Below are 24,645 nucleotides of genomic sequence, written 5' to 3' on the forward strand. Positions count from 1 at the left end.
TCCAAAACAAGCTTAGTTATAAGCAATAAAGCTCTTATGAATCATTAAAGTGGCTACTTTCAGAAACAGTGCTATAGCAAACGAAAATGTTATAGGGCCAAGGAATTTTGATTGTCCACATTTCTTAATAGTTGGACATTTCAAAAATCAAATTAAGCATATTCTCATGGAAAATTTTGCATCCTCATCCTTTAAAGTGTAAACTGAAACAATAACTGCTACAAACCAATTGTTTGAAGTGCCAGAAAATTGTCAGCTACTTATATAAAACTACGTATAAAAAGCTGAGCAGTTTTTTGAGGAAATCATCTTTACCAATGAGACAAACTTTCAGCTTAATAGTTAATAATCCTTGAGTGAGTTGTAGGTAATTCATGCCTTATGTCATGAGTTATTTAACACATGTGAAATATTCAAGATGTTCTTTCACATTAATGTAACTTGAATCTATGTATGTAGGTATGTATGTATGTACATATATGTATGTATACACACATATATGTATATGTGCATACATACATGTGTGCATATACACACATATATGTATATGTGCATACATACATGCATACATCTGGATTTAGAAAATTTTGAATAAAGAAAAAATATTTACTCTAATATTTAACTTTAATCCGATTTAATATTTCATTATATTGAATTAGGTATATTTTTAATTCTTATTTTAGAAGTAGACTAAGCTGCTGGGTAAAGTTTAAATTGTTATTAGTTTTAATTTAAAAAAAATTATCATGAAACTGATGTTCATTCTCCTCAACAAAATTCCTGTTTAGAAAATAGCATATATGGCTATAGAATTTTTTTGATATTACACTTGGTATCTTTCCATAGCTTCTTTTTCTCTAATTATCACCCATGGAAAAAAATTCAAATAATAAGCTGGTATTTTTTCCCCCTAAATTTTCTGTATTATTAAGCATTTACATATGTAATTTGTTAATTAATCCAGTTAAAAAATGAAGTAATTTTGATGAAATAATGTATATATGAAAGAAGTTGATCACTACAATTTTTGAGCTATATTATTTATATTTTTCATTTTATTAATCTGTGTTAATTTAAACTAATCAAAACATTTATTATGCCCAGTGGCTATATCACTTGTAGCATTACTGTGGTGGCACCTGATACACTGTGGTGGCACTGTTTCGAAAATATTTATAGAAATGTTTAGGAAGCATTTTGTGTATATAGAGGAAAATGTGACAATGCATTTATAAGGTATTTTTAAGATTTCTGTCAGCTTGATTTTGAAATATGAATAATATGTCAACTTATAGGAACCTGGAATCATGGAAGAACCTGATTTGACGCTCATTAATTCACAGTTCAGTGTTGCACTAGATTCAATAGAAAAACCCCGAGCTCTTTCAGACCTGTGCAGCTCAAATTCTGCTAAATATACTGACCCAATTGATGATGTAGAAGAAATGACCCTGCAGTTGACTGAAAGTAGAGATAAAGCTTTGAAGACACAAATTCCAGGAGCAGATGGAGAATCCTTATGCGTTAAAGAGAATCCTTATGCAGATTCTCCTTCAATGGTTTCATTTTTACAGCATGAGATGAGTTGTCTAGAAGCTTCTTGTGAGAAAAGTAATGCATATATCTTGCTTTACAATTTCTTCATCTTTCGATGAACATGAAATTTTAAATAATAATTATATCAAAAACAGGTATTTTAGAAAATTTTTAAGAATTAAAAAATAAAAATAGTAGTGAATTTAAATAATTTTGAAACTTGCTGTAGAATAATTGTCATCTTGGAAGTCAAGTGAAATTAACTAAAAATAAATGATAAAATCAACACATGTAAAAAATCAAATGAAAGAGTAAAAAAAGTATTTAAAAAATTAAAATATGCAGCTTTTAATAATTAGAGTTCCTGCTTTTTTTTTTTTTTTTTTTTTTTGAGTGTGTGTGTGTGTGTAATTTATAATTGCAGTATTATCTTAAAATGTGGCATAAGTATTAAAATAAATGTGATTTAAAATTCAGGCATTACATTTTACATTTTTTTAAGCATTTGTTTTCAAAAACTTATTCATGTCACCACCACTAATATTTTTTAACTCATGTAATTTGTAATTAATAGTTTTCTGTAAAATAAGGACATTAATTTGGGGAAAAGTAAGTATAAAATAATTTAAGTGAAAAATGTATTTCACTTAGATTATTTATTTAATAAATTTTCATGTTGTATTTTCTTGCATATATATCACAGAAAGGGGTGTGAAATGTTTTGTTCTCTTAATGTTAGATTTATTTTATTACAGACTTTGACAAGAGGTCAATTATTAAATATCATTATATTAAATGTTATATTATAAATATATACATTTTATTGTCATTAAAGTTTGGACAACTTCATTTATTCTACCCATGAGGTTTTTAACAAATCTGAGATACCGCTTGCAACAGAGAGTGCTGTATTAGTGGAATACAAATATCAAAGTTATAAAATTCCAAGCTTAACTTAGGAATCTGAAAAAGTTGACGAGGCCAGGGATGTTGAGGCTTTTGATTTTTGTGGTATATTGTGCCATATGTGAAACTAACTTGAATAACCATCTTACTGAAACTGTTCTGCTAGTTTCTGTGGCACCAGCTTTAATGTTGTTGATTCGTCTGGCATTCTCAATACTATCTTTTTGTGTATTATAGATGAGGGTCAGATTTGTTTGGGGAGGATAATACAAGCAGAACACTTATCTTATTTTGAAATATACTAAACATCTTTGAAAGCTAAATGTGATATAGTGCAGTATCCATAATCAGTGATAGCAGATGCTTTTGTGAATGAATGAAAATACATTTTTACAATGACGAGCTAATATACTATTATAATACATAACTTACAAACAGTGGCAGCTCATGGATTGTTTAAATGAAGGTTCAAGAGACAAATCTCGAAAATTAAATATGCAGATATGGTGTAACTTACAAGTTAAAATACATTTGTATTTTCATAAATTAAAAGAAACAATGCAATTAAAAGAAGTTCTCATAGGTAAAAAATTGCAATATTTTATTTCACAAATTAAAAGTGAACAATGTAACTAAAAAAAGTTCTCATAGGTAGAAAATTGCAACATTTTATTTCTTACAATGGAATGTAATAAAACCATAATATTGATTAAAGAATGTAATAAAACCTTAATATTGATTAAAGTACCGGGTGGCCATAATTAAACTGACAGTGCTCACAGTGTTCTGTAGTGCGATCTATTTGCTAGAATAACGTCACATTTTGTAGGAAGATTAAACAAGACGGGGAACAAGTTAGTTTAACAAATTAGTTCCAAAAGTCACCGCTAGGGGAATATTTGCCGCTGTGTAATAGAAAATAGAGTGTTAACAAATGCAAATCAATACGGAAATTACCTTTTATTTTGCATTCAAATGAGCTTCACTGTGGCTGTCATTGTTGTGGACCACATATTGCATTCTGTGCACAGTATGCAGAACAGCAGAAAGTAACATGTCTGCAGGAATCTCCCGTACAGTCCGTGATATGTTATCTTGCAACGTAGCCAGGTCCTGGACCACTCTTTGATAGACCTTGGACTTAAGGCAACCTCATAGCCAGAAGTCACATGGGGTAAGATCAGGCGACCGAGGTGGCCATGCAGTTAGAAAGTAGCGGCTAATGACTCTTTCTGTTGTGAATTTCTGTCTAGCATCTGTTGCACCCGTACAGCAATGTGTGGAGAAGGCTCCATCTTGCGAGAAAATGATTTTCCCCAGGCATTGTCTTTGCTGAAGTGCCAGAATGACAAAGCTATTCAACATGTGGCGATATTTCTCTCCGGTAACAGAACAGGTTTCCGGTCCTGTCGGGGTAATGTTCTCATAGAAGAATGGACCTACGATAAATTCCGCTGTGAACCCACACCAAACAGTTACCTTTGGTGAATGTAAGGGAATTGCTGTGACTGCATGTGGTGATTTGTCATCCCAAATTCGGCAGTTCTGGGTATTCACAGTTCCATTCAAGTAAAAGTGGGCCTCATCTCCCCATAAGATTTTCCACGGCCGAGTATCATCCACCTCCATTCTGGCAAGAAAGGTGAGAGCAAAAGTCAATCGCTTATCATGGTCGGGGTACAGTAACTCCTGTACACGGCTGATCATGTACGGAAAGAAGTTGATAATCTTTCGTAAGTTCTTCAATACTGTACTGTAAGACATATTCATATTCCGAGCTACTCCACAAGCGCTAGAGGAGGCAGCAATATTGTCTGGTCTTCTGTCGACAATCGCCATGGCAACTGCTTCGATTGTATCCTGTGGTACAGGTTTTCATCCTCTGCCTGACTGAACCTTCAGAGAACCTGTTTTCTCAAACATCGCAACCATTGCTTTTAGCCCATTGACTGACACAGGACCGTTACCTTTACGCATTTTTTTGTGCGTTTTAAAAGCACGAAGAGCGGCTGACGCGCTTCACTGGTTGAGGTAAAAGAATTTGACCAGTAATGCACGCTCAACTAAAGGAGACTTTGCACATAAACTTTCAATCTGATTGATTCGAAACATAACACATTGCCTTTTAAAACCCAAGCAGCTGGCACTGTGCGAATGGATGTAACGTGAAATTTGAACAAAGAACTTCTTCTTCTGCTCAGCGTACGTGATATTGCAGATCACGAGACTTTATCGGTGTTTATGAGATTTTACGCTTTTTTAAAAGTGTTGGCATATTGCACTTGAACGAAATCAGAAAATGTGCATAATAAAAGGTAATTTTATTCCGTATTAATTTGCATTTGTTAACACTCTATTTTCTATTACACAGCGCCAAATATTCCCCTAGCGGTGACTTTTGGAACTAATTTGTTTTTTCGTGAAATCCTTCATCCCCCGTCTTGTTTAATCTTCCTACAGAATGTGGCGTCATTTTCGCAAATAGATCGTGTTGCAGAACACTGTGAGCACTGTCAGTTTAATTATGGCCACCCGATATATCTTGGAGTGTTGATTATAAAATAATCATGAACAATTTTTGCAAATTAAATTCACTTGTCTTTTTTTTTTTTTTTTTTCTTTAAAATCTTTTCTTTCAACTTTTTGAAATTGTTTCTTCGAACGTTTTTATTGCACTTAGATATGTCATGCTTTTTACTTCCTTGTACAAAGTAAAAGGGAAGTATTGTAATCGCAAAAAGTTTCAGGCATCATATTTCAACGCAAATATCCATTTTCACTGCTATCGAATGCAATTTACCAATGTTTTTGCATGGCATCTGTATGTAAGGACAGGTTAAAGGACTCTTTTTTTTCCCAAAAAATTGGGAAATTTTAAATGAATTCTGAAGAGAATTTTTTGTGGTGTCTGTGCGTACGTATGTATGTATCTTGCATAACTCAAAAACAAGTAGCCTCAGACCGTTGAAATTTTGTGTATAGGACTGCTATAACATGTAGATGTGCACCTCGTATTTTGGTTGCAATCAGCGGCACCAAAAGTATGTAAATATATGTATGTAGATATCCACTCTGTTACTTGGCTCAATGATCTTAGTTTGTAAGTTGCACATTTTTTGCTTCAAAAATGATTGAATTATGTTGTTCTTCTCTTCCAGCTAAGGTTTTTATGCCTTTAGTAAATCTGTATGCAATGTTTTTAGAATTATCAACAATTAAAAAGTTGTTTAAGTGCCGCTAAGCCTTATAATTTTTTCCATGGCGACCATTGCTTGTTTACATTTGAAACAGCAGAATAGTAGATTCAATCTAGATAAATTAAGTTTCACAATAAAAAAGATAACGCCTTCTTTTATTATTGCGAATTAAATCATGCTTAATTCATTCCAGAATTTATTTGAGGAAATAAGTGTTTAAGATTTACTTCATAATTTTCAATACAGACATCTTGAATTTTAATGTATTTTTGCCTTGTCGTGAAGTGAGAACTGAATTAATTGAATCAGAAATACTGAATCGTTTCTGGAAAAACTGTTTCATTTTCTTGTTGTTTACCTTTTATATATATAATACCTTTTATACATCGTTTTAGATTTATTATAGTATTTGAATAGAACATATGGCAACGATTAGATAATTCTTAAGATGATATAAATTTTGTGCATTCTGAGTTAAAAAATGAATGAAATGTGATGCTGATGCTGTTAAGTGAACCTAGGGCCAGAGTGTCACTGTGGTAAACAAATATAGTGAATTTTAAAGAGTGCATTTATTCTATTGTGGTTTATGTGCTATCGACGAAGTAGCTTTCATTCAATGCAATAAGTTTAAATGAAATGCAAGAAAAAATGGATATAATTTAATATTCCATACAAGGAAGTCATCGTGCACACATCAGATTTTTTTCAATTGAGAACATGGTGAGACTGCTGAGTCTGTCTTCATTCATAGTGCTTCTCAAAAATGTGTTAATGCGTTTTAAAGTTGAAAAGCGTATCTCAGCTTCAGCAGTTGTCATTGGAATTGTAACAATAGTTAGCAACAGTTTGTAGGTCTCTGAAAATGTAGTTTGTTAAATTGTTTTTTGTAATAAATTGTTGAACTAATGGCACCAGTCATACTTCTGAAATCTGATCTTTCTGTAAATTACTCAAAGTTCAATTTTCAAACAATTCTTCTGTAACATGAAACAAATATCCGTCATTTGGTAGAGAATCCGAGTTGGAAACTTTTTCTCATATGCCTTGAATTTTAAAGCTTTAAAAAGAGAAACAGGAGAGTAGTAAGAAATAAAGCAAAATGTCTCTTTTACTTAATTTGTGATAACATTATCTACCTTCATTTACCACAGTTCTATTTATAAGAATATTTTCTCTCTTCCTTTTTCTTGAAGTTTCATATTATTTCGATATCTCCTCTGTCATTATGTCTGTTCTTTTCCTTTCTTTCTCTAATGATTCCTGGAAGATGTTTACTTGTTTTATAATGAGTGCTGCATCAGTTAGTGTTTTTTGAAATTGGAAATTTGTGTTTAGGCTTACAGTGTTTCAAAATATTACACCATACACATTATTTTCCGGACAACCCGATATACATCCAGAACTTGTAGGCAGTGGTGGGTGGCTCTTCTATTTGAGCACATGAAGATGTGACCCCCCTGAAGAAAAATTAAAAAATAATTTTTTTAACAAATTAAATAAAAAAATGTTAAATACTCTTCCAGATTTTTGCAGGATGAGTACCAAAAGTTTCATTGTGGAGAATTTGACCTGGAAGATCAGGAGTGTCGTGGACACTCTTCAGCTGTTAATGACGATGACTTGAAGACTTAAGTTGAAACAAACCTGTGCACAACTGTTCGAAAGCTTGCGAAGGAGCTTGGCGTAAGCAAAACAACGATTTCTGATCACTTGAATCGTATAGGAAAGTCAAAGAAGCTCGATAAGTGGGTACCTCACGAATTGAGCGAAAATTAAAAAAATCACCGTTTTGAAGTGTCGTCTGTTCTTCTTTTCTGCAACAAAAACAATCCTTTTCTTGATCGAATTGTTACGTGCGATGAAAAATGGATTCTCTCTAACAACCGGAGACATTCAGCTCGGTGGTTGAACCGCTGTCAAACACCACAGCACTTTCCAAAGCCAAATTTGCACCAAAAGAAAATTATGGTGACTGCTTGGTGGGCTGCAGCCGGTCTCATCCACCTCAGCTTCCTAAATCTGGGTGAAACGATTACGGCAGATAAGTATTGTCAGCAAATCAATGAAATGCACCAAAAATTGCAATGCATGTGCTCAGCATTGGTCAACAGAAAGCGGTCAGTTCTCCATGACGATGCTCGGCTGCACGTCATACAACTGACCCTACAGAAATTAAACGAATTGGGATACGAAACTTTCTCTCCTCCCCCATATTCGCCTGACCTCTCGCCGACCAATTATCACTTTTTTAAACATCTGGATAACATTCTGCAGAGGAAATGCTTCAGAAACCAAGATGAGGTCAAAAATGCCTTTGACAACTTTATTGTGTCCATAACTCCAGAATCTTATTCTACCGCCACAAATAAACTTATACCTTGTTGGCAAAAATGCATTGATTTGTCTGGTGCTTATTTTGATTAATAAAATTGTTTTTGAGTTGAGTTATGATACTTTAAAGATATAGGTTAAAAACCTGCATTATTTTCCAGACAGCCTAATACCTGGCCAGTGAGGTATGCTGAGTTAGTATTACTTCCTTTTTGTTTAGGAATTTTGTAAATAAACAAACGTCTAAATATTTTTCTTGATCAAATTATATTTAAAAGACATTTTAATTTTTGTAATACAGGGAATTATGATCTAATAATAGCTGATTATACTTTTTATATTATTGTACTTTTATGTATTGTATTGCATTTATTGTATGTATTTTTATGTATTGTACTTTTTATGCATTTAATTAATTAGTGTTTTAATTGTAAAAATTACCAATTTCTTGCAATTAAAATTTCATGTGTATGAATTTTAATGGTAGTCTATACAATATTTTAAAATTAGATTATAATTCATTAAAATATGCAGTTTTTTAACATTTTTTCAGTATTTATAAAACATCTCTGTAAAATGAGTTTTGATATAATGTATTGCAATAAATACAGTTCTTTTCATATCCATAAATATTGGTTTTCATGAAAGACATAAAATGCTGTATTTTTTGATTAAGTAGAGAAATCTGAAGACTCATTTTGCTGTTATGAAGAAAGACTGAAAAGTGCATATATACGGTTCAGCATTTGTTTTCTGCAGTAATTCCAGAAAAGTATGACTAATCATGATATAGCATTTTTTAAAAAATATTTTGATTGCCTGCAAAGAATTATATCATAGGTGAAAAAAAATATCAATCTTAGCAGCCAAGCATACTACCTTACTTCAGTCTTTTCATGTCATCCAGAGCACAACAAATTTCAGCTTTGTTCCCAGGCTAGGCAGGTGCTGAAACTGTAACCACATCAGTCTTATGGATGCAAATGATGATTAGATATTAATAAATGATCTTCATTTCCTCTCTTTTATTCACAGGCTTTATATCTTTGACTGCCGAATTTTTCATGGCTTAATTCCCTATTATTGTTGTTTACCCACTTTATGATTTCCAGTTAACTCAATCTCTCTCTCTCTCTCTCTCTCTCTCTTATTTTTTTTTTCTTTTTTTAAAGTTGGAAGATGAAACAACATTGCATATATATTATTTGGATTTATATGGTCTGTGTCTTTATGATACCAGTATATCTTTTATTGTAACTTCAGGTGTTAAGAAGTATAATGTATGCTTACATAGTTTATTTTGGAAGATCTGAGAACCTGAAGATTTTTTGTATATGAATTGATAATTATGTCACTTTGGATTATGAAAAATTTCTTGGGAGCACTCTGCTTTCTTAATGTTGGGGGAACCTGTATCAAAAGTATTCAGCAGTTCCCTGAGTGTTATAAATATATAATGTAAATGAATAAAATAAAATTTATTTTATGGTGGCTTTGTTTTTAAATTAATATCTATTATTCTAAAAGGTTGAATATCTTTTAAAAATGCCTGCCATATTTCTATAAATTACATTTAAATATAGAGGAAAGGTAAATAAACTTGTAATTTATTTATGAACGGGGCATGACACTGAAAAAACTGAGGTCAGGAAGTTAATTTACTTGAAAAGGCAGCAGGATGCAAAGCATGACATTCTGCTGAAAGCAGTTCGCATTATTTCATTCCAGGCTGATTATTTTCTTAATTAAGTCTGGGATTCTTTTTAATTCTTACTTCATTTTAAACATCATATTATATAGTTGAATCTGCTGGCACTGTTTCCAATAATGTCAGGAATGACAGCTTCTTTCATTTCTTTAAAATTATTATGAGGCATTTTTATTGCTAGTTTTTCATGTTGTCTCTGTAAGTAAAATTATAGACTTTATATTTATTTTATTTACATGTTATTTAAATATATATATTATTTGTCTTAGAAGTTTTCATACCAGAACCTGTAGAAATGACTTGCAAGAACAATGAATCACCTCTCAAAATCCCAGGTAAATTTTTCTAACTGCAACATAAAGGTGACTATTCTGTTGTCTCTTTTCATGCTATGTCATTAAATACAATTTTAAAGTGAAACCAACCTAAGATGACCACCCACGATTGCAGAAGATTTGGATCTTCTGTAAAGTGGTCTCCTTAGAGAATGTTATTCTTGGTAATATTTTCTGCCATTATTTCTATTCTGAGACATGCTGGCCAGTTTCAAGGGTGGTCATCTGTGGGAGATGGTTATCACATAAGTTTTTACTCTATCATATATTTATTTTATTTGTATAGTAATTAAATTTTTACTTTTTACAGTGACTATGACAACACAAAGTGAAGGAATGACTCCCATAAGCAAGCCAATGCATTTTAAAACTACAGGTAAAATTTCTCGACTCCAGCTTATATGTGATTAAAATTATTTGCATATTTTAACATGTTAGTTAAACAAGTAACAATAAGTAAGAAATTAATATAATATGCCATTTTTTGTTATGATGATAGCTGTTACTCTATTAGGATTGTTTGTTAATTTTTGGAATACTGCAATTGTGAATGAATACCATGCTGTGAATGAGCTGTAACTTGTTGTGTTTCTAAAATAAGGCAGTATGACTTGGCTTAAAGCGGACATTACAGTTCAGTCCACTGGTGCTCAAGGATTATGGGCAAAGCCAGTCCAATTCTTCAATATCTATTTTGGCAAAACTGCAGTAGGTAGGATGCACCCTTGAAACAAAAGAATGATTTAGTTGAAATAGGAATAGGCCTAGAAATCGTTATCACAATGTGAGCAGTGCTGAATTGTTTAAAATATTAAGCTAGGCCTCTGTGTTCACAGTTTTTTTTTTATAGGAACTAAGGGGAGCTAGATCTAACAATAAAAAGCAGCTTCAAACATCGTGACTGTAGAGAAAAATTTTGCTTTGGTGCAATAAAGTGAGGAAAATACTGTGTACTTCGTGTTCTCCACAAATGGGTTTACCTTGATGGCATTTAAGTTGGAGATTTTCGAATTTCTTCAAAATCTTTTTTTCTTTTTTGGTATTGTAATAAAATTATATAAACTTTCCACATATTTTATTCTTAACTATCTGAAATAACAAGACAAGATATCATCATGATGTAATTATTTGAATTATACTAGAATGTGTGATACACATATATTCGCATGTAATGTGTCAGTTGATACTGCATGTTACTTTTGAACGTAGCTGAATGCTGTTGGACCAATATATACTGAAATTGGACATGCTAGAATTTCACATGCAGTGTTTTATGTCCATTTAGCATTAAGTGTTAACTTATATTATTACACTTGTTTCTAATGAATAAAACATTTTGTGAACTTAAGCGGTATTAAAGTTTTTGCAGAGCTTTTTAAAGTTTATTTTATTTTTTCATTTACAGCTTTTCTTGTTCTAAAAATAGCTGGATCTAATAATTTTTGTTCCCGTGCAGATCCAAACTTATCATTAACTTCTCTGAGCCCGTAGTAAATCTCTTTATTTACTAGTGGTATGTGGCTTCATTAAACCTGTTTCCTTTGTACTTTGTGGTTTGTAGTTTGACCTGGGTTTGATTCCAAGTGAGCAGGCTCGCTGTATGGGCATTTTCATGGTTTCCCCATGTCTAACACGGATATGAGTCGGTTTCCCTTAGAAAATCCTCCATGATGGCATCCCTCCTCCTAGGCAGATAACCTTTGTGTGCTTTGCTGTAATCAAATAAACCAAAGCAAATCTTCTCTGTCTCTGTCTGTCTTCTCTGTCTTCTTTTCTTTTCTTTTTTTTTCCTCGCGGGTGTTTTCTAATTTCTGCCTTCTAAAAGCAATCTTGCAAAACTCTTTGCTAAAACATTTGTAATCTGTATATCCAATGTTGATAAATTGAAAAGTTTCTGAAATCACCACTAGATATTTTTCCTGAATAATTTTCATCATACTTTCATAGGAACTGACAGGAAATTTTTAGATCTTTTAAATCATTCAGTTTTAATAAATTAACACACTTAATAAAATAGCTTTGCATGTTTTGAGCAGTGGGGAGAGTATGCTTCTGTGATCATTAGAGTTTTTAGTTTTTAAGGAAAAATTGCCATAAAAATGTAATTCATCATGTCCATTTTCCATCATACGTTTTTAGATTTTGGAATTTAAGTGTAGTGATACGCGTGACTGGTGCATGTTCAACAGCATCAAAAAATGGCTAACATATCAAAAGTGATAGAACCCATGATATGGTTTTAGCAAATCACCAAATAAAAGTGCATGAAATTGAAAACGCTGTGAGTGAAATACTTGCAATTTGCTTCACACTTTCACAATTTGCTAAATAAAATTAATTAACCTTTAGAAAGCTTTCTAAAAAATGTTTTGTGCATTTGCTGCATCCTGAGAAAAAAAACACATTTGAGCCTGAATTGCACCTGAATGTTTGAATCTTTTACAATTTACTATGTTGGATAAAACTAGAATTTGACACAGTTCAGCAGAGCCTAAATGACTATTAAAACAGTAAACCCAAGTAAGTCATTTCTGTAAACCTTCCAGTAATCTGGAGAGGTGATAACATCAGTATTTTTCAGTGCTAAAGGAATTTTGTTTATTGACCATCTTGAAAAAGGCAGAATTGTTACTGGGGGATATTTTCTAGTGCTTTGGAAGAGTTATTTTATAGATGCTTATTCATGTTTAACTGCACAACAAAATGTTTCATATTTGAAGCTCCAAATCTGTCCACATGTACCAAATCTGCATCAAATTGTGATCTTAAATTTCTATTTTCAGAGCTCAAAACATTCATAGCTGGAAAGAGATTTTTTTTAAACCTTTTTGCCGTCCTCTCCTGTCCACGAAAATTTCCCCCCAGTGGCCATCTGTTTTTTGTAGCATGTAATGTTGTTATCTCTGTACATCATAACTTTCCATACATGACTTTCGTAGTGGATGAATGTCGATGAGTAAAATTATAAGGAAATAAAGCATATTGGAAAAATAATAATATCTCTGCTTATTTCTAAAAACAGCAGTATAATTTGATAACATCTGATCCCGGCAGTCCACTCCTCCCATTTTGTTGTAATCTTTCACAATTATTTGTTTTTTTACAGTTCTTTTCCGTGTTCCAACATCAATCATCGAGTTATTATGGACTGTACTTATCAAACGTATATCCTTCTTGTCTTTCCAATTCACAACCTCATTTTTTCTCTTTTTCTGCTGAGTAGATGTTGAAGCCATCTCTCACTGTCTTGCGTCTTATGTCAAATGGCGCGAATAATATTCATAAAACCCAGGGCAAATTCAATTAGAAATAGCATGCCTGATTAGTGCTACCCTCTAGAAGGTATTAGAACAAACAAAAATAAAAACTCAAACAAGTAAACATTTAGAAAGTGTTTTAAATGTTTAAAAGTTTTAAAACGTAGAAGTTTTAAAATGAGTATTTGAGGTTGTAAATACTTGTTTTGTGTAGCTTAAAGAAAGAAGTGGCTTAAAGAAAGAAGTAGCTTGTGTATCTTAAAGAATCTGCAGTGTTCTAATTCTGCCATCATCAATGTTTTCCAGGTAATGGTACAGCTTGGAGTAGAAATTGCAATATTCCAAGAACTGTATACCTCCAATGGATGCATTTCTGGCATCCCATTCACAAGCATTCTCTTCAAGAATAGACTGGCTGCCATTGTCTATAATGATCCTTTTTCTCTTCTGCAAGTGCCGAGGACAGAATATACAGTATCTATTCTTTTAAAGATGAAGAACTTTTTGTTAGATATTACATGTGTTTACTTCCTACACAGTTCTGCCATAGACTCACTGCTGTTGGAATTAGAGGCAGGTATTTCCCTTGCAGCAACTAATGGCATGGTAGCAGGAGACTTATATGAAACAACTCTGTGTTAGAGCACAGCTAGAGAAGATCATTATACTATCTCATTTCAGGACTTTGTTGCTGTGAAGCAGCAACTGCTTATCATATTTTCTGGACCATTCAAGGGGCTGGCCAGATCTTACTGTTGCTACAACAAGCACAGCTGCTTACATATGGGATTGTACAATTGGAGATATTCACTCAGCAAAGGATCATAAAATTATCATATATTGTTTAGGTTGTCCAGTCACAAAATTCATTAAAAGAAGATATAAAATGATCTATGGAGGCTACTCTATACTTGTAACCCACCCATCTGACAGAGCTGCATTAGGCATTTTCTGTTCAAACCTGATAAGTAACATAACAGCTGTCTGTAATCGAGCCTATACACTTAAATAATCAATCAGGACAGCCAATCACACATCCTGGTGGACTAATACTCTTACTATGGAATGCATTAGGGTGCAAGCTCTCACATGTAGAGCCTAAGCTACCTGTGCTTTACTCAGGATTGTGCAAATGCAGAACCATTTTTCATTCTGAAAAGGATGTCTTAAAAAATGAAAACGATTACAAAAAAATTTCCTGTTAATACTAGTATTACAGTCAAAAGTCGTTAATCTGGACTCGTCAGGACTTCGACGATTCCGGATTATCGATTTTTCCGGATTATAGATCATCAGTTTAAATCTGGGAAGATGGCATGCAGAAATTACAAAATTAAAAATATGAAACCCTAATTTATGAAATAAAGAACAATTATGATCTAAAGGGTATCAAAATTTACAAAAAGAAAAAGCTTAATATTTGTTTACTTTATTAAACATTTCTTTCAATGTAAGTTGCTTCGTTTCATGTGATAATACTTTCTCTTTAATTCTATTAAACAGACATAATTTCTTGTTTAGTTACAAAGTCTGCTGTTCAAGTCCTATAATTGCTGTGTTGAGAATACCGACTAATTTGTCAATCGAAATGTTTTCGTTTTCAATAACCTCTGGGTCTTTTTCTTCAACTATCGAAAGCGAATTATAATGATGAGGAACTTGATTTAAATCATATCAAAGACGGAGTACATCGAGATGAAATACTACACTTAGTAAGGAATTATAAGCCAAATAAAATAAAAACATCTGCCCTGAAGATAAGGATAGTGCTGACAGATCAACTTCCAATCCACGGCATGAAATTGATAAACAGATTTCGGATTTCAAAACATACTTTCGCTTTGTAGATACAAATTACATATTAGTTAATATATATTGGAAATTCTATTTGACATAATCGAAAGTTCAAGCTTACTTTTATGAAATTGCTCTAACAGTCTGCAAAAAATAATAACCCAGATCCAATTCGAAGATTAAGGAACAACGCAATCTGCAACATTAACTGAATTAGATAATTTTAGCTTAGCTTATACCTCCGTTACACATTAAACGCGCATGCGCACAAACATATTCGCAGCCGTAAAGGTCTTACGCGCACTCTTAAACGCCTGTACGCATGCGTGAATGCGACGCATGCGCAGAAAGTTTGTAGCTTTGAGGTCCGGATTATAGATCATTCCGGATTATGGGGGTCCGAATTAACGACTTTTGACTGTATACATGTATACAGTTGAAATTAATGATTTTAATAAGTTTTTTCACTGTGCAACACCATTATTTTGAAACATTGCAAGATCTATGCATGTAATTTTTTTATGTATCTATATTACTATTTTCTTGTTATTAGGCCAGGAGAGCTATTAGTCTCAAAATGGCATTTTGCATTAAGCGTGTTGAATCACCTTTCAAATTGTTGCCACCAAATATTATCACATTTAATTATATTTAAAGAAATTAAATAATGAAGAATCTGCATGAATGTATGTATGTTTCTCTCGTGAAAAATTTCAAATTTTGAAAAATGGCTCCGACTATCAAGGAGCTAGGCCACCCCTGCCATGCCTTTGTAATGTAATTGGATAGCATCAGAAGGTCCAGAGTTTGAATCCTGATGAAGGTATTATTGATTTCTTATGTTACCTGACTTCAGAAAATTATAAAAGACTACAAGTGGTGCCTGAGCTAAAAGTTTATGAACAACAATTCATTTCCACCAGGCTTGGCATTTGAGTTCCAGCTTTCTGAATTGCCCTTTAAGAGAGGGTGAATGTAAAGTTTATCTTCCTCATTACTGCATGTCCTTATAGTGCTAATTAGAAGCACAGCCAGCTAGGAATAGGAAGATCCAGAATTTAAATCCTGGTGAGATTGTTGCACGTTTCTATGTCTTTTGCTCTGAAATAAAGTGCCTTAGTAGTCTTCAAAATATTTTAACTCTTGATATTGTCATAAGCTTTGGAATCGTTAATGTTTCTTTAAATAATGACTCCAGATAAGCTGGAAGAAATGATCAATTTATTAGGAAAATAAGCAGAATATGTAGTATATGCGCACAATAATAACTTGAAGTAACTTTTCAAGGAGAATGTGGTTATTTAGCAAATACACTTTAAAATTATCATTTTAAAAACACTAAATAAATAAAATAGCATGAAATACTATAACAATACAGGGGAAAAAAATAACCAAAAAAGTTATAAAATATTTACAACAATATCTTCATTAGGTTTCAGAATTTTAGTTTTTCTTGTTTGAGAATTAATACATTTTATTGCCATCAATGCTCATTCACCTCTTGAAAGGAAGGTAGAATTCTTAAATCTCTATGTTGTAAGAAAGAATTGTGAAAAAGATTGAAAAGAATGTGAAAAGATTGTGAGTGCATCTTAGATATGTATATTTGCTACAGCTATTGAAATGGATTTGGCCGAGATGTACATTAGCTACAGCTAATAAATAAATGATGAAAGCTAATATAGGCTGAAAGTGTAACGTCTGTGCATGGTTATTTCTATAGATTCAGTTATTTCATATCTCATGTTTTTGGCAAATTCTACATACCAAAACAATTATGAGTTGTATAGTCTGAAATGGAAATTACAGTTAGGGAATAGCAATGCCTCTGACATGTGGGAAAGTCCATAGCTTCAGACTTTTGACTGGTCTGGAAATGATACTGATATTCATACCATTCACTGAGAAGTGTTTGCACTTAAATTCTGTCAATGAACTGAACCACATGGACCCGATAATTACTAAATTGAATGCTGATTTTGTGACTCAAATCATGAATGTCGAGGTCTCTGAGGCAATATTGGATAGTTTTGTGCTTCCTACCTAGTGGGAATCCAATAGTCCATTTTGAATCCAATAGTTTACTCAGTCACAAAGCAAATGCCATAACTGAATGGTTAAAAGGCACAAGAATGGATAAACTTAACCAACCTGACCGAAGCCCTGATTTCAACCCAATTAAACATCTTAGGGTTAAGTTAGAAGACTAGATAAGAGCTAAACCAAATTGCCCCCAAACCACCACAGAACTCTTTGCTGTAATAAAAAAGGAATGCACTCTGTCCCCAAAGTTTATAGATTCAAGTACTATTATTACATGCTTTAGAAAAATGGAAAGGAACATAAACACCAAATAAAAATCTGTTTATTTACAACACATGCAACTTGTATTCCAGTAAATATTTAACTAAAATAGCAGTTTGTGTTTTAGAAAAAATAAAAACATAGAAGAATATGCATCCCAAAAGTTTATAGAATATTAGTATTTTAACAACTTGTGATCAATTTCAAATTACTTAGCACTTCAAAGTTGTTCCATTGTTGCATATTATGTCAAATATGTGTTTCTCCTTTGAGAGAACTAAGTTTTATAACAACTGTAGTTTACATTTTACCATGCACTCTCGAATGCAGCTTTTAATGCATTCACAGAAAACTGCCTTTCCTCCTCGTAAACTTTCCAAGACATTCTCACACATTCTTGATTGGGTTAAGATTGGAGCTCACTGGGTGGCCACTCAAGAACAGTGACACTTTCCACATCTAAGTAGTTTTTTGTAGCATTACAGGTGTGAATAGGAGCAATGTCATGGTGGTACACTCAATTCTGTCTTACAGAGTTTTTGGCAAATGACATAAGATGGTCTGGATTACTTTCATATTTAATTTATATACTTAATTAATAATATTTCGGTATGACTTAGAGCTTGTCACTTTTATATGTATGGAAATTTAACTGAACATGGAACTATAACTTGTTTTTATCTTTATAGCTAATGTACAGTTTCGAAGGTGTCCTGTAGCTAATTATAAAAAGAATACAAAAAGGTATGTTTGGATGTTACAAATTTATACTAGTACTTGTTTTAGTTATGTTAAATCATATAAAGCATTTTGTCAATTGGAAATTTTAGATTATGGAATAATCTTGAAGAAGTTAAAAAGAAGAAAGAAGCTGAAGAGAAAAGGAAACTTATGGCTGCTAATCGTTTAAAAGTGAAAGAATTTGCCAAGGTAAGCGTGCTTCATTGAATTGTGTATAAAATGTAAAAATTATTTTTTTATATTTTAATTAAAAATATTGCTATCACATATATTCTTTCATTTTCTTCAAATTAAAATTATTTAATCTTTGTGAATTAAAATTCATTTAATAATATATTTTTATTTTAATACTGTCAGATAACCAGAGCATTCTGTATGAAATTGTTTACTTTCAGTTATATCCTGGAAAAATGTATTTCATGACTTGATCATTATAAATTAATATACCGTCGAAAGTCCGAAAAACAGGCGACTAGTATCTGGAATGACCTAATATCAGGACTTCTGGACCACGAACAAAAACTGTCTCCCCCCCCATTACAGAATGAAGAATATAGTACTCAAGAAAAATCAGATATGCCTAAAAGCTATTTTTCTCCCTGCTAACTGAAATTCCATGTTACTTTCAAGCATCCTCTGGTTAGGGAATGCACTGTGGCTAATGACTTGACCATAATAATTTCTGGCCCTTGAGTGGTTATAGGGTGTTAAAATTGGTGTTAATATTTTTCTTTTTGAATAATATAATGAACAAAGTCCTAAGACATATTAATTTTGAATGGAGTGTTGCTTGTACTGGTTTTCTTTTGTTGGTATAGTAGTGGGGAAGGGAGAAAGATTCCTAGGAAAGAAGTTGCCCTTGAGTGGTTATCGGATGTTAATATTTTTGTGTTTGAATTATATAATGAATGAAATCCCAAGACATATTAATTTTGAATGGAGTGTTGCCTGTACTGGTTTTCTTTTGCTGGTAATAGCAGCAGGGAAGGGACAAAGATTCCTAGGAAATTAAGCTCAATTAATATAGCAAATTGTGCTGCTCCTTAACTTTCTAATATTATTTTTGCAGGCTGTTATTATTATAGCTATTATATTAGAATTAAGGTTTGGATTTTTTGATTACGTTGAAAAGAGTTTTAAATTCTGAAGCTGCAGCAGGATCTGAAAAGTAAAAGCATATTTGTTGTCAATCAATCAAAAAAATGGGTACAGGCATGTCTCTTGTAAAATTATGCAAAGAATGTGACATTAGAAAGTCAAACAGTGTACAATATTAAAAAATAAATAAATAAATCTAATGGTGGAGCACATGAGCAAAAGTCAAAACAAGTAGTGGTAGGCATAAATACAACATTTCAAGAGATTATCACCCAAGAGTCTTCTAGCCTCCCAATATCTAAGAAGCATCAGTATCTCCATAGAGAGCTTCATAGGATGCAGGTGATATTGATCCATAGGCTTGTTTTTGTTGCACAAAGGGCAGACAGCATCAGTAAGAATGCCAGTAAGACACAGATGAGCAGCCAGGCAAGCATGCATAGTAAGTAGTCGAAAAGCAGCCACTGCCCTCCTATCTTGGTTTATCCCACGCATCTATCATATTTGGCTTCAATTTTGCTCAGGAGTTCATTCTGGTATGTCGATTGCACAAATTATGTTATTGATAGTTTAGAGGTGAGGAAAGAGGTTTTGTTTTGTACAGTGTAACAACATAGCAACCTTTTTGGCAAGAAAATCTGCCTGTCCATTACCATGCAAATTACAATGGCCAGGGATCCATTGCAAAAGAGCATGTTTATGCTGAGACCCCACCTGTATAAACATGCAGTCACTTATTTTCAGTCTATTATCCACTTATTATTATTATTCAGTCTATTGTCCACTTATTATTATTAGTCTTAATAGTCTCCAAAGCTATACATTTCAGTACATCCGGTGAAGTATTCTTTTTTTAATATGAATTGAGCCAAATCTAAGTTTGCCACTTGACCCATCAATTCAGTGGAATTTCTGGGTTTCTCTAACAGTTTGACTTCTTCATGAAATTTCAAAGATTTCTCTATGGGCCAAAACCTTTTGGGAAAATCCGTCCTGGGTTTCTATTTTCATATCAATAATTTCACCAAAATGTATCCTCAAGTTTAATAAGTTCTTTACATAGTTTTAAGTTGAATAATATTTTGATGGGTTGATTGTGTAAATGGTTTGTAACAGTATGTCAAAAGCAGCAATGCAAAGATTTTATAAATAATATTGATAGTGGAGGAGGAACCACCTCACATGGCTCTTGCTAAACAATTCAATATATTCAGTCTTTTTGAGAACTGCTCTGAAATTGATTCAATATGCTTCTTTCAAAGCAATTTTATGTCAGATGTTGCACCTTAATAAATAAAAACATCCGTATATGCATTGGTGTTGTTTCAGATCTGGACAAAAACTCTGGTATGTTAAGAAAATGAACTGCATAACAGTTTTTTCCAAGCTAACAGTCGAAAATACATAAAGTGCTTTGTTGATTTGCTTCTCAACAAAGGTTTTTCCCATTTTTCTTGGGTGCTTGGGTCCAGAACACTAATAAAAGATATTTATTGCCTTTAGATGCTCAATTAAGTCATTGATATAGACACTGAAGAAGGTGCAGCTACTTACAGCTCACTGGGGGAGTCCAGTTTTTATGTTAAAATACTTTGAAAATTCATTTTCTTATTTGACTGTACATGTTTTTTGACCAAGAAACGATCGAAATTCAGCAATTTTTTTGAAGAAAATCTCCTTCCAGATGAAATCATATGTGCTCTTGAAGTCAACATATACATCTGTCTTTTTATCCAATGCATCTTTAATTAACTGAATAAATAGTCACCTGATGCTCCTTCCCCAAAAAAACTTTAAAAAAAAATTGTGGACCTTGACACTCCACTCAAAGCAAATCATTCATCATGTTAAAAGTAATGAACCTGACAAAGTGATGATTGAATGAGTGTGAAAGCATCACAACAACAGTATGCCACTGAGGCTCCTATGTTATTGACTCAGGCCAAAATGTTTCATGAAGAAATGCACTTGAGTGAGTGCACATATTTGCCATATTGGTTAGTTAAAATCAGCATGGTGTAATGCAGCTAGAAATTTCAGAGTAAAGGTCTTTTGCTGATATATGCTGCACCTGAATATTTTGCATATGAATTCATTAAACACATTAATAGCAACAACTTATTTTCAGAACAAATTTATAATGTTGATGAAACTCATCTTTCTGGTAATATGTGGTCTGAAATATCTTAACCTCTGCAGAAAAGGCCCCCAACTAATATCAAGAATAATGATTTTGTGAAATACTGCAGGAATCGACAAATGTAAACTTTTCATAACTGAAAAAGTACATGACTTCAATTAAAGGATTAAAGATTTCCCCCATCATTTATCATTCAAATAAAAGAGCGTGAACGATAAGCATGAACTACTGATTAGTTTGAAAATTGTTCCATACTCAACATTTGACAATATTTGAATTGAATTGGTTTACTCGATTGTGTATAAATAAATTGTCCTGATTATAGACAACATCTGGATCATACTTCTTTTAAAGTTTTAGTAAAAGATAATTTCTTTGTCGTTGAAATGCAAATATAAAGCAGCCTTTTCAAAATCTATTCCACATTTTGTAGACAGACCATTAAAGAATTTTTGAAATATTTTAACACAAAATCTGCTGCACATCTGAGGATATTTAAAAAAAAAAAAAAAAAAAAAAAAAAAAAACACTCTTGTCTAATTTGTGATCCGCTATTATATTTTATAGTCATGATGAAGGCCACAAATTTGAGATGTTCGAATATCACAAGCAAAAGATTAAAATTTTCAGTTAATGGAATTTGTGGAGAAAAGTGAAAAAGGTATAATAAAGGAAGATGATATAATGAAAGTTTTCTGTTGCGATGACTGTGCCTCTTATTAGTCATCTAACAGACAGTGAAATCTGTCGATATTGTACCAAATCCAGACATTATCGCTACTGATAGTGGAGGAAGTAAAAAAAAAAAAAAAAAAAAAAAGATTAAAAGAATTTAAAGATCTTGATTGCCAGTTGAATGGAATTCTCGATATGCCAGTTAGAGGTGAAACTTTGTAAATGAACCAGATATTATGTCTATGTATGAAATTAAAGAGAAAGCTTTAGCAGAAAAAATAAGACAACTTAAACAACTTACGTTGAAAGAAATATTTAATAAGACAAATAAATATTGCACTTTTTGTGTAAATTTTTATTTCCTTAAAATCACAAATGCTTCATTATGATATAAACAATTATATCAAGTTTTTAATTTTATAATTTTTACATGTCATCTTGTTGAATTTAAGTTGGTGATCTTAAATTGGGTGATTTCTGAAATAATAGGTACCCAAAATTCCGTATCTCATACATTTTGCTGCTTTTTGACTCTGCTATTAATATGTGTTTGCTGATATGTGTAAACAAATATAGTGGTACCTTGGTATATGTCATTAATCCATTCTAGGACGTATGGGGATGTTTAGGGTTTGTACATATACTGAACAAACTTTTCCAATAAGAAATGTCCGTTAAATAATAAAAAAAACTAAAAGAAAATAATGAAAAAACACCATTTAATACAAATAGGTAAAATATATACTGTACATAAATGAAGAACTGCACATCATACTGTAGATAAATGTTTTTTCCTATACAGATTAAAAGCAATTTTTAACATGCTCTAGCATTTCTGATCTTTTAGTAATTAATTTCATCCCTTTTGCAAGATTAGCAGATTTAATGTAGTTTTTGTTTCTCGCAGTTGTAGATACTATCATACAAGTCATATATTGTTCAATAATCAGGTCCTGGATTCGCATGCCACCATTCTAATTTTTAACAATCTCTTTTTTCACGTCTATGGAGACCCGAATAATTTTCTTCATTGTTTACTTTTCTCATTAACTTTCCTAAAATTCAATGTTAATGAATTTACTAAAAACACAAACCGCATGAAAATTCAGAGTTATAGTGTGGGTTGTTTCCTGAATAGTAGCAGTATGGTGTACTGACGCTCATGGGAAGTTGTCGCATTCTCTCAAAAAAGGTAAACAAGTGTAGTGCATGCAGTCAGGATCTGTCAAACTTGATTCATATAACAATTTTTATGTCCAAACAGGATAGACATCAAAGTGGACCTATACCAAGGTACCACTGTATTAAAAATCATTAACATTTTTTATTTTTGCAAACTTTGTTTTTATCTTTTATTTCAAAGCCCCCCCCCATATTCAGCTTTAAACAGTTAAAAATGTTAGTTTTGTAAAACACTAATATTTTTTATTTTATTTTTTTTTAGAAAATAACGCCAAAAAAGAAATAACTGAGCAAAATTACTGTGAGAATAATTCTTTGTTGTGCTGCATTTATGTAAAATGGGGAAAGCTGAAATTTATGAAAAATGTAAAATAATTACTGTATTCAAAAGTCAAGTGATATATGTTGTTGTATATAAAACAAATTTTATAATAATATATATATGCAATGTTTGATTTATAACTTTTTTATAAGAACAATAAATTTTATGAATAATTATGCCTATGAATTTTCCATAGCGAGAAATAATTATTACTGTGGCTGCTTTGTATTCATTCTTTGTTACAAAGTACATTTGAGCTCTCTAAAATGACTATTTGTGGTTGTAGAGGATTTTGATGTGTGGTTGCTTTCACAGGTGATTATTCTATTTCACAGAAGATTCATTCGCTGTATTAGTTTGAATAATAAGTGTGAATGTCACATTTATATTACAATATTATTTTCAAGAGCAGAGGGGGGGAGGAAGAATAAAAATAGTCAGCACAAGGGGTGGCAGGTTTAAATTATACACTGCTGGCCATTAAAATTGCAACACCATGAAGGAAAGCAAATACAAAAAAGGTATTTATTGTATGTAAACTGAATAGCATGAAGATTAAATGATTAAATTTGTAAGCTCTTTGAGGATTTACAGGGGTGCAAAATCAGTAGAAACAGCTGTCACCCCTGGTAGCTAAAATCACCTTTACCCGGTTAGGCATTGAGTCGAACTGGGTTGGATGAAAGAAACGAGCAACTCACTCCATGCTGCTTCAAGTCTATGCCACATTTCATCAATCATATTAGCTGGAGAGGGGTGGTGAGCCAGTCTCTCAGCAACCCATGACTAGATGTTTTCAGTGGGTGACAGATCTGGAGAACATGCAGGCCAGGGCAGCAATTGAGTACCCTGTGTATCGAGGAAGGTCAGAACACAAATGTGCAATATGTGGTATTGCATTATCTTGTTGGAAGATGACGTTTGATGACAGGCCTTGGAAGATAAGGCACAACCACTGGACATAAGATGTCAGAAATGTACCGATCTGTGTTAAAATTCCCGTCGATCTGAATTAGAGATGTGCATATCGTGTACCCAATGGCTGCCCAAACCATGAAACGGTGTACAAGACCCCTGTGACAATATTGAAAGCAAGCAGGCAATGTGCAGTCTTTT

General features: G+C 32.5%; 1 protein-coding gene across 3 annotated transcripts in view; it reads left to right on the forward strand.

Moving 5' to 3' along the window:
* LOC118198688 (uncharacterized) overlaps positions 1 to 23,711 on the forward strand; it is a 140,718-nt gene extending 117,007 nt beyond the window's left edge. For all 3 annotated transcript variants that reach the window (XM_035370431.2, XM_035370432.2, XM_085806485.1), the window contains 6 exons: positions 1,296 to 1,611; positions 9,951 to 10,016; positions 10,327 to 10,392; positions 18,061 to 18,115; positions 18,202 to 18,301; positions 23,470 to 23,711. In XM_035370431.2, the coding sequence (XP_035226322.2) occupies positions 1,296 to 1,611; positions 9,951 to 10,016; positions 10,327 to 10,392; positions 18,061 to 18,115; positions 18,202 to 18,301; positions 23,470 to 23,493 (627 nt within the window). In that variant the 3' untranslated portion in view covers positions 23,494 to 23,711. The remainder of the gene's footprint in view (positions 1 to 1,295; positions 1,612 to 9,950; positions 10,017 to 10,326; positions 10,393 to 18,060; positions 18,116 to 18,201; positions 18,302 to 23,469) is intronic.
* The last annotated feature ends 934 nt before the right edge of the window (positions 23,712 to 24,645 follow it).

This window comes from Stegodyphus dumicola, chromosome 1 (genome assembly GCF_044657685.1).
Source record: "Stegodyphus dumicola isolate Sdum_Otavi_A_Nest chromosome 1, ASM4465768v1".
Classification (NCBI taxonomy): Eukaryota; Metazoa; Arthropoda; class Arachnida; order Araneae; family Eresidae; genus Stegodyphus; species Stegodyphus dumicola.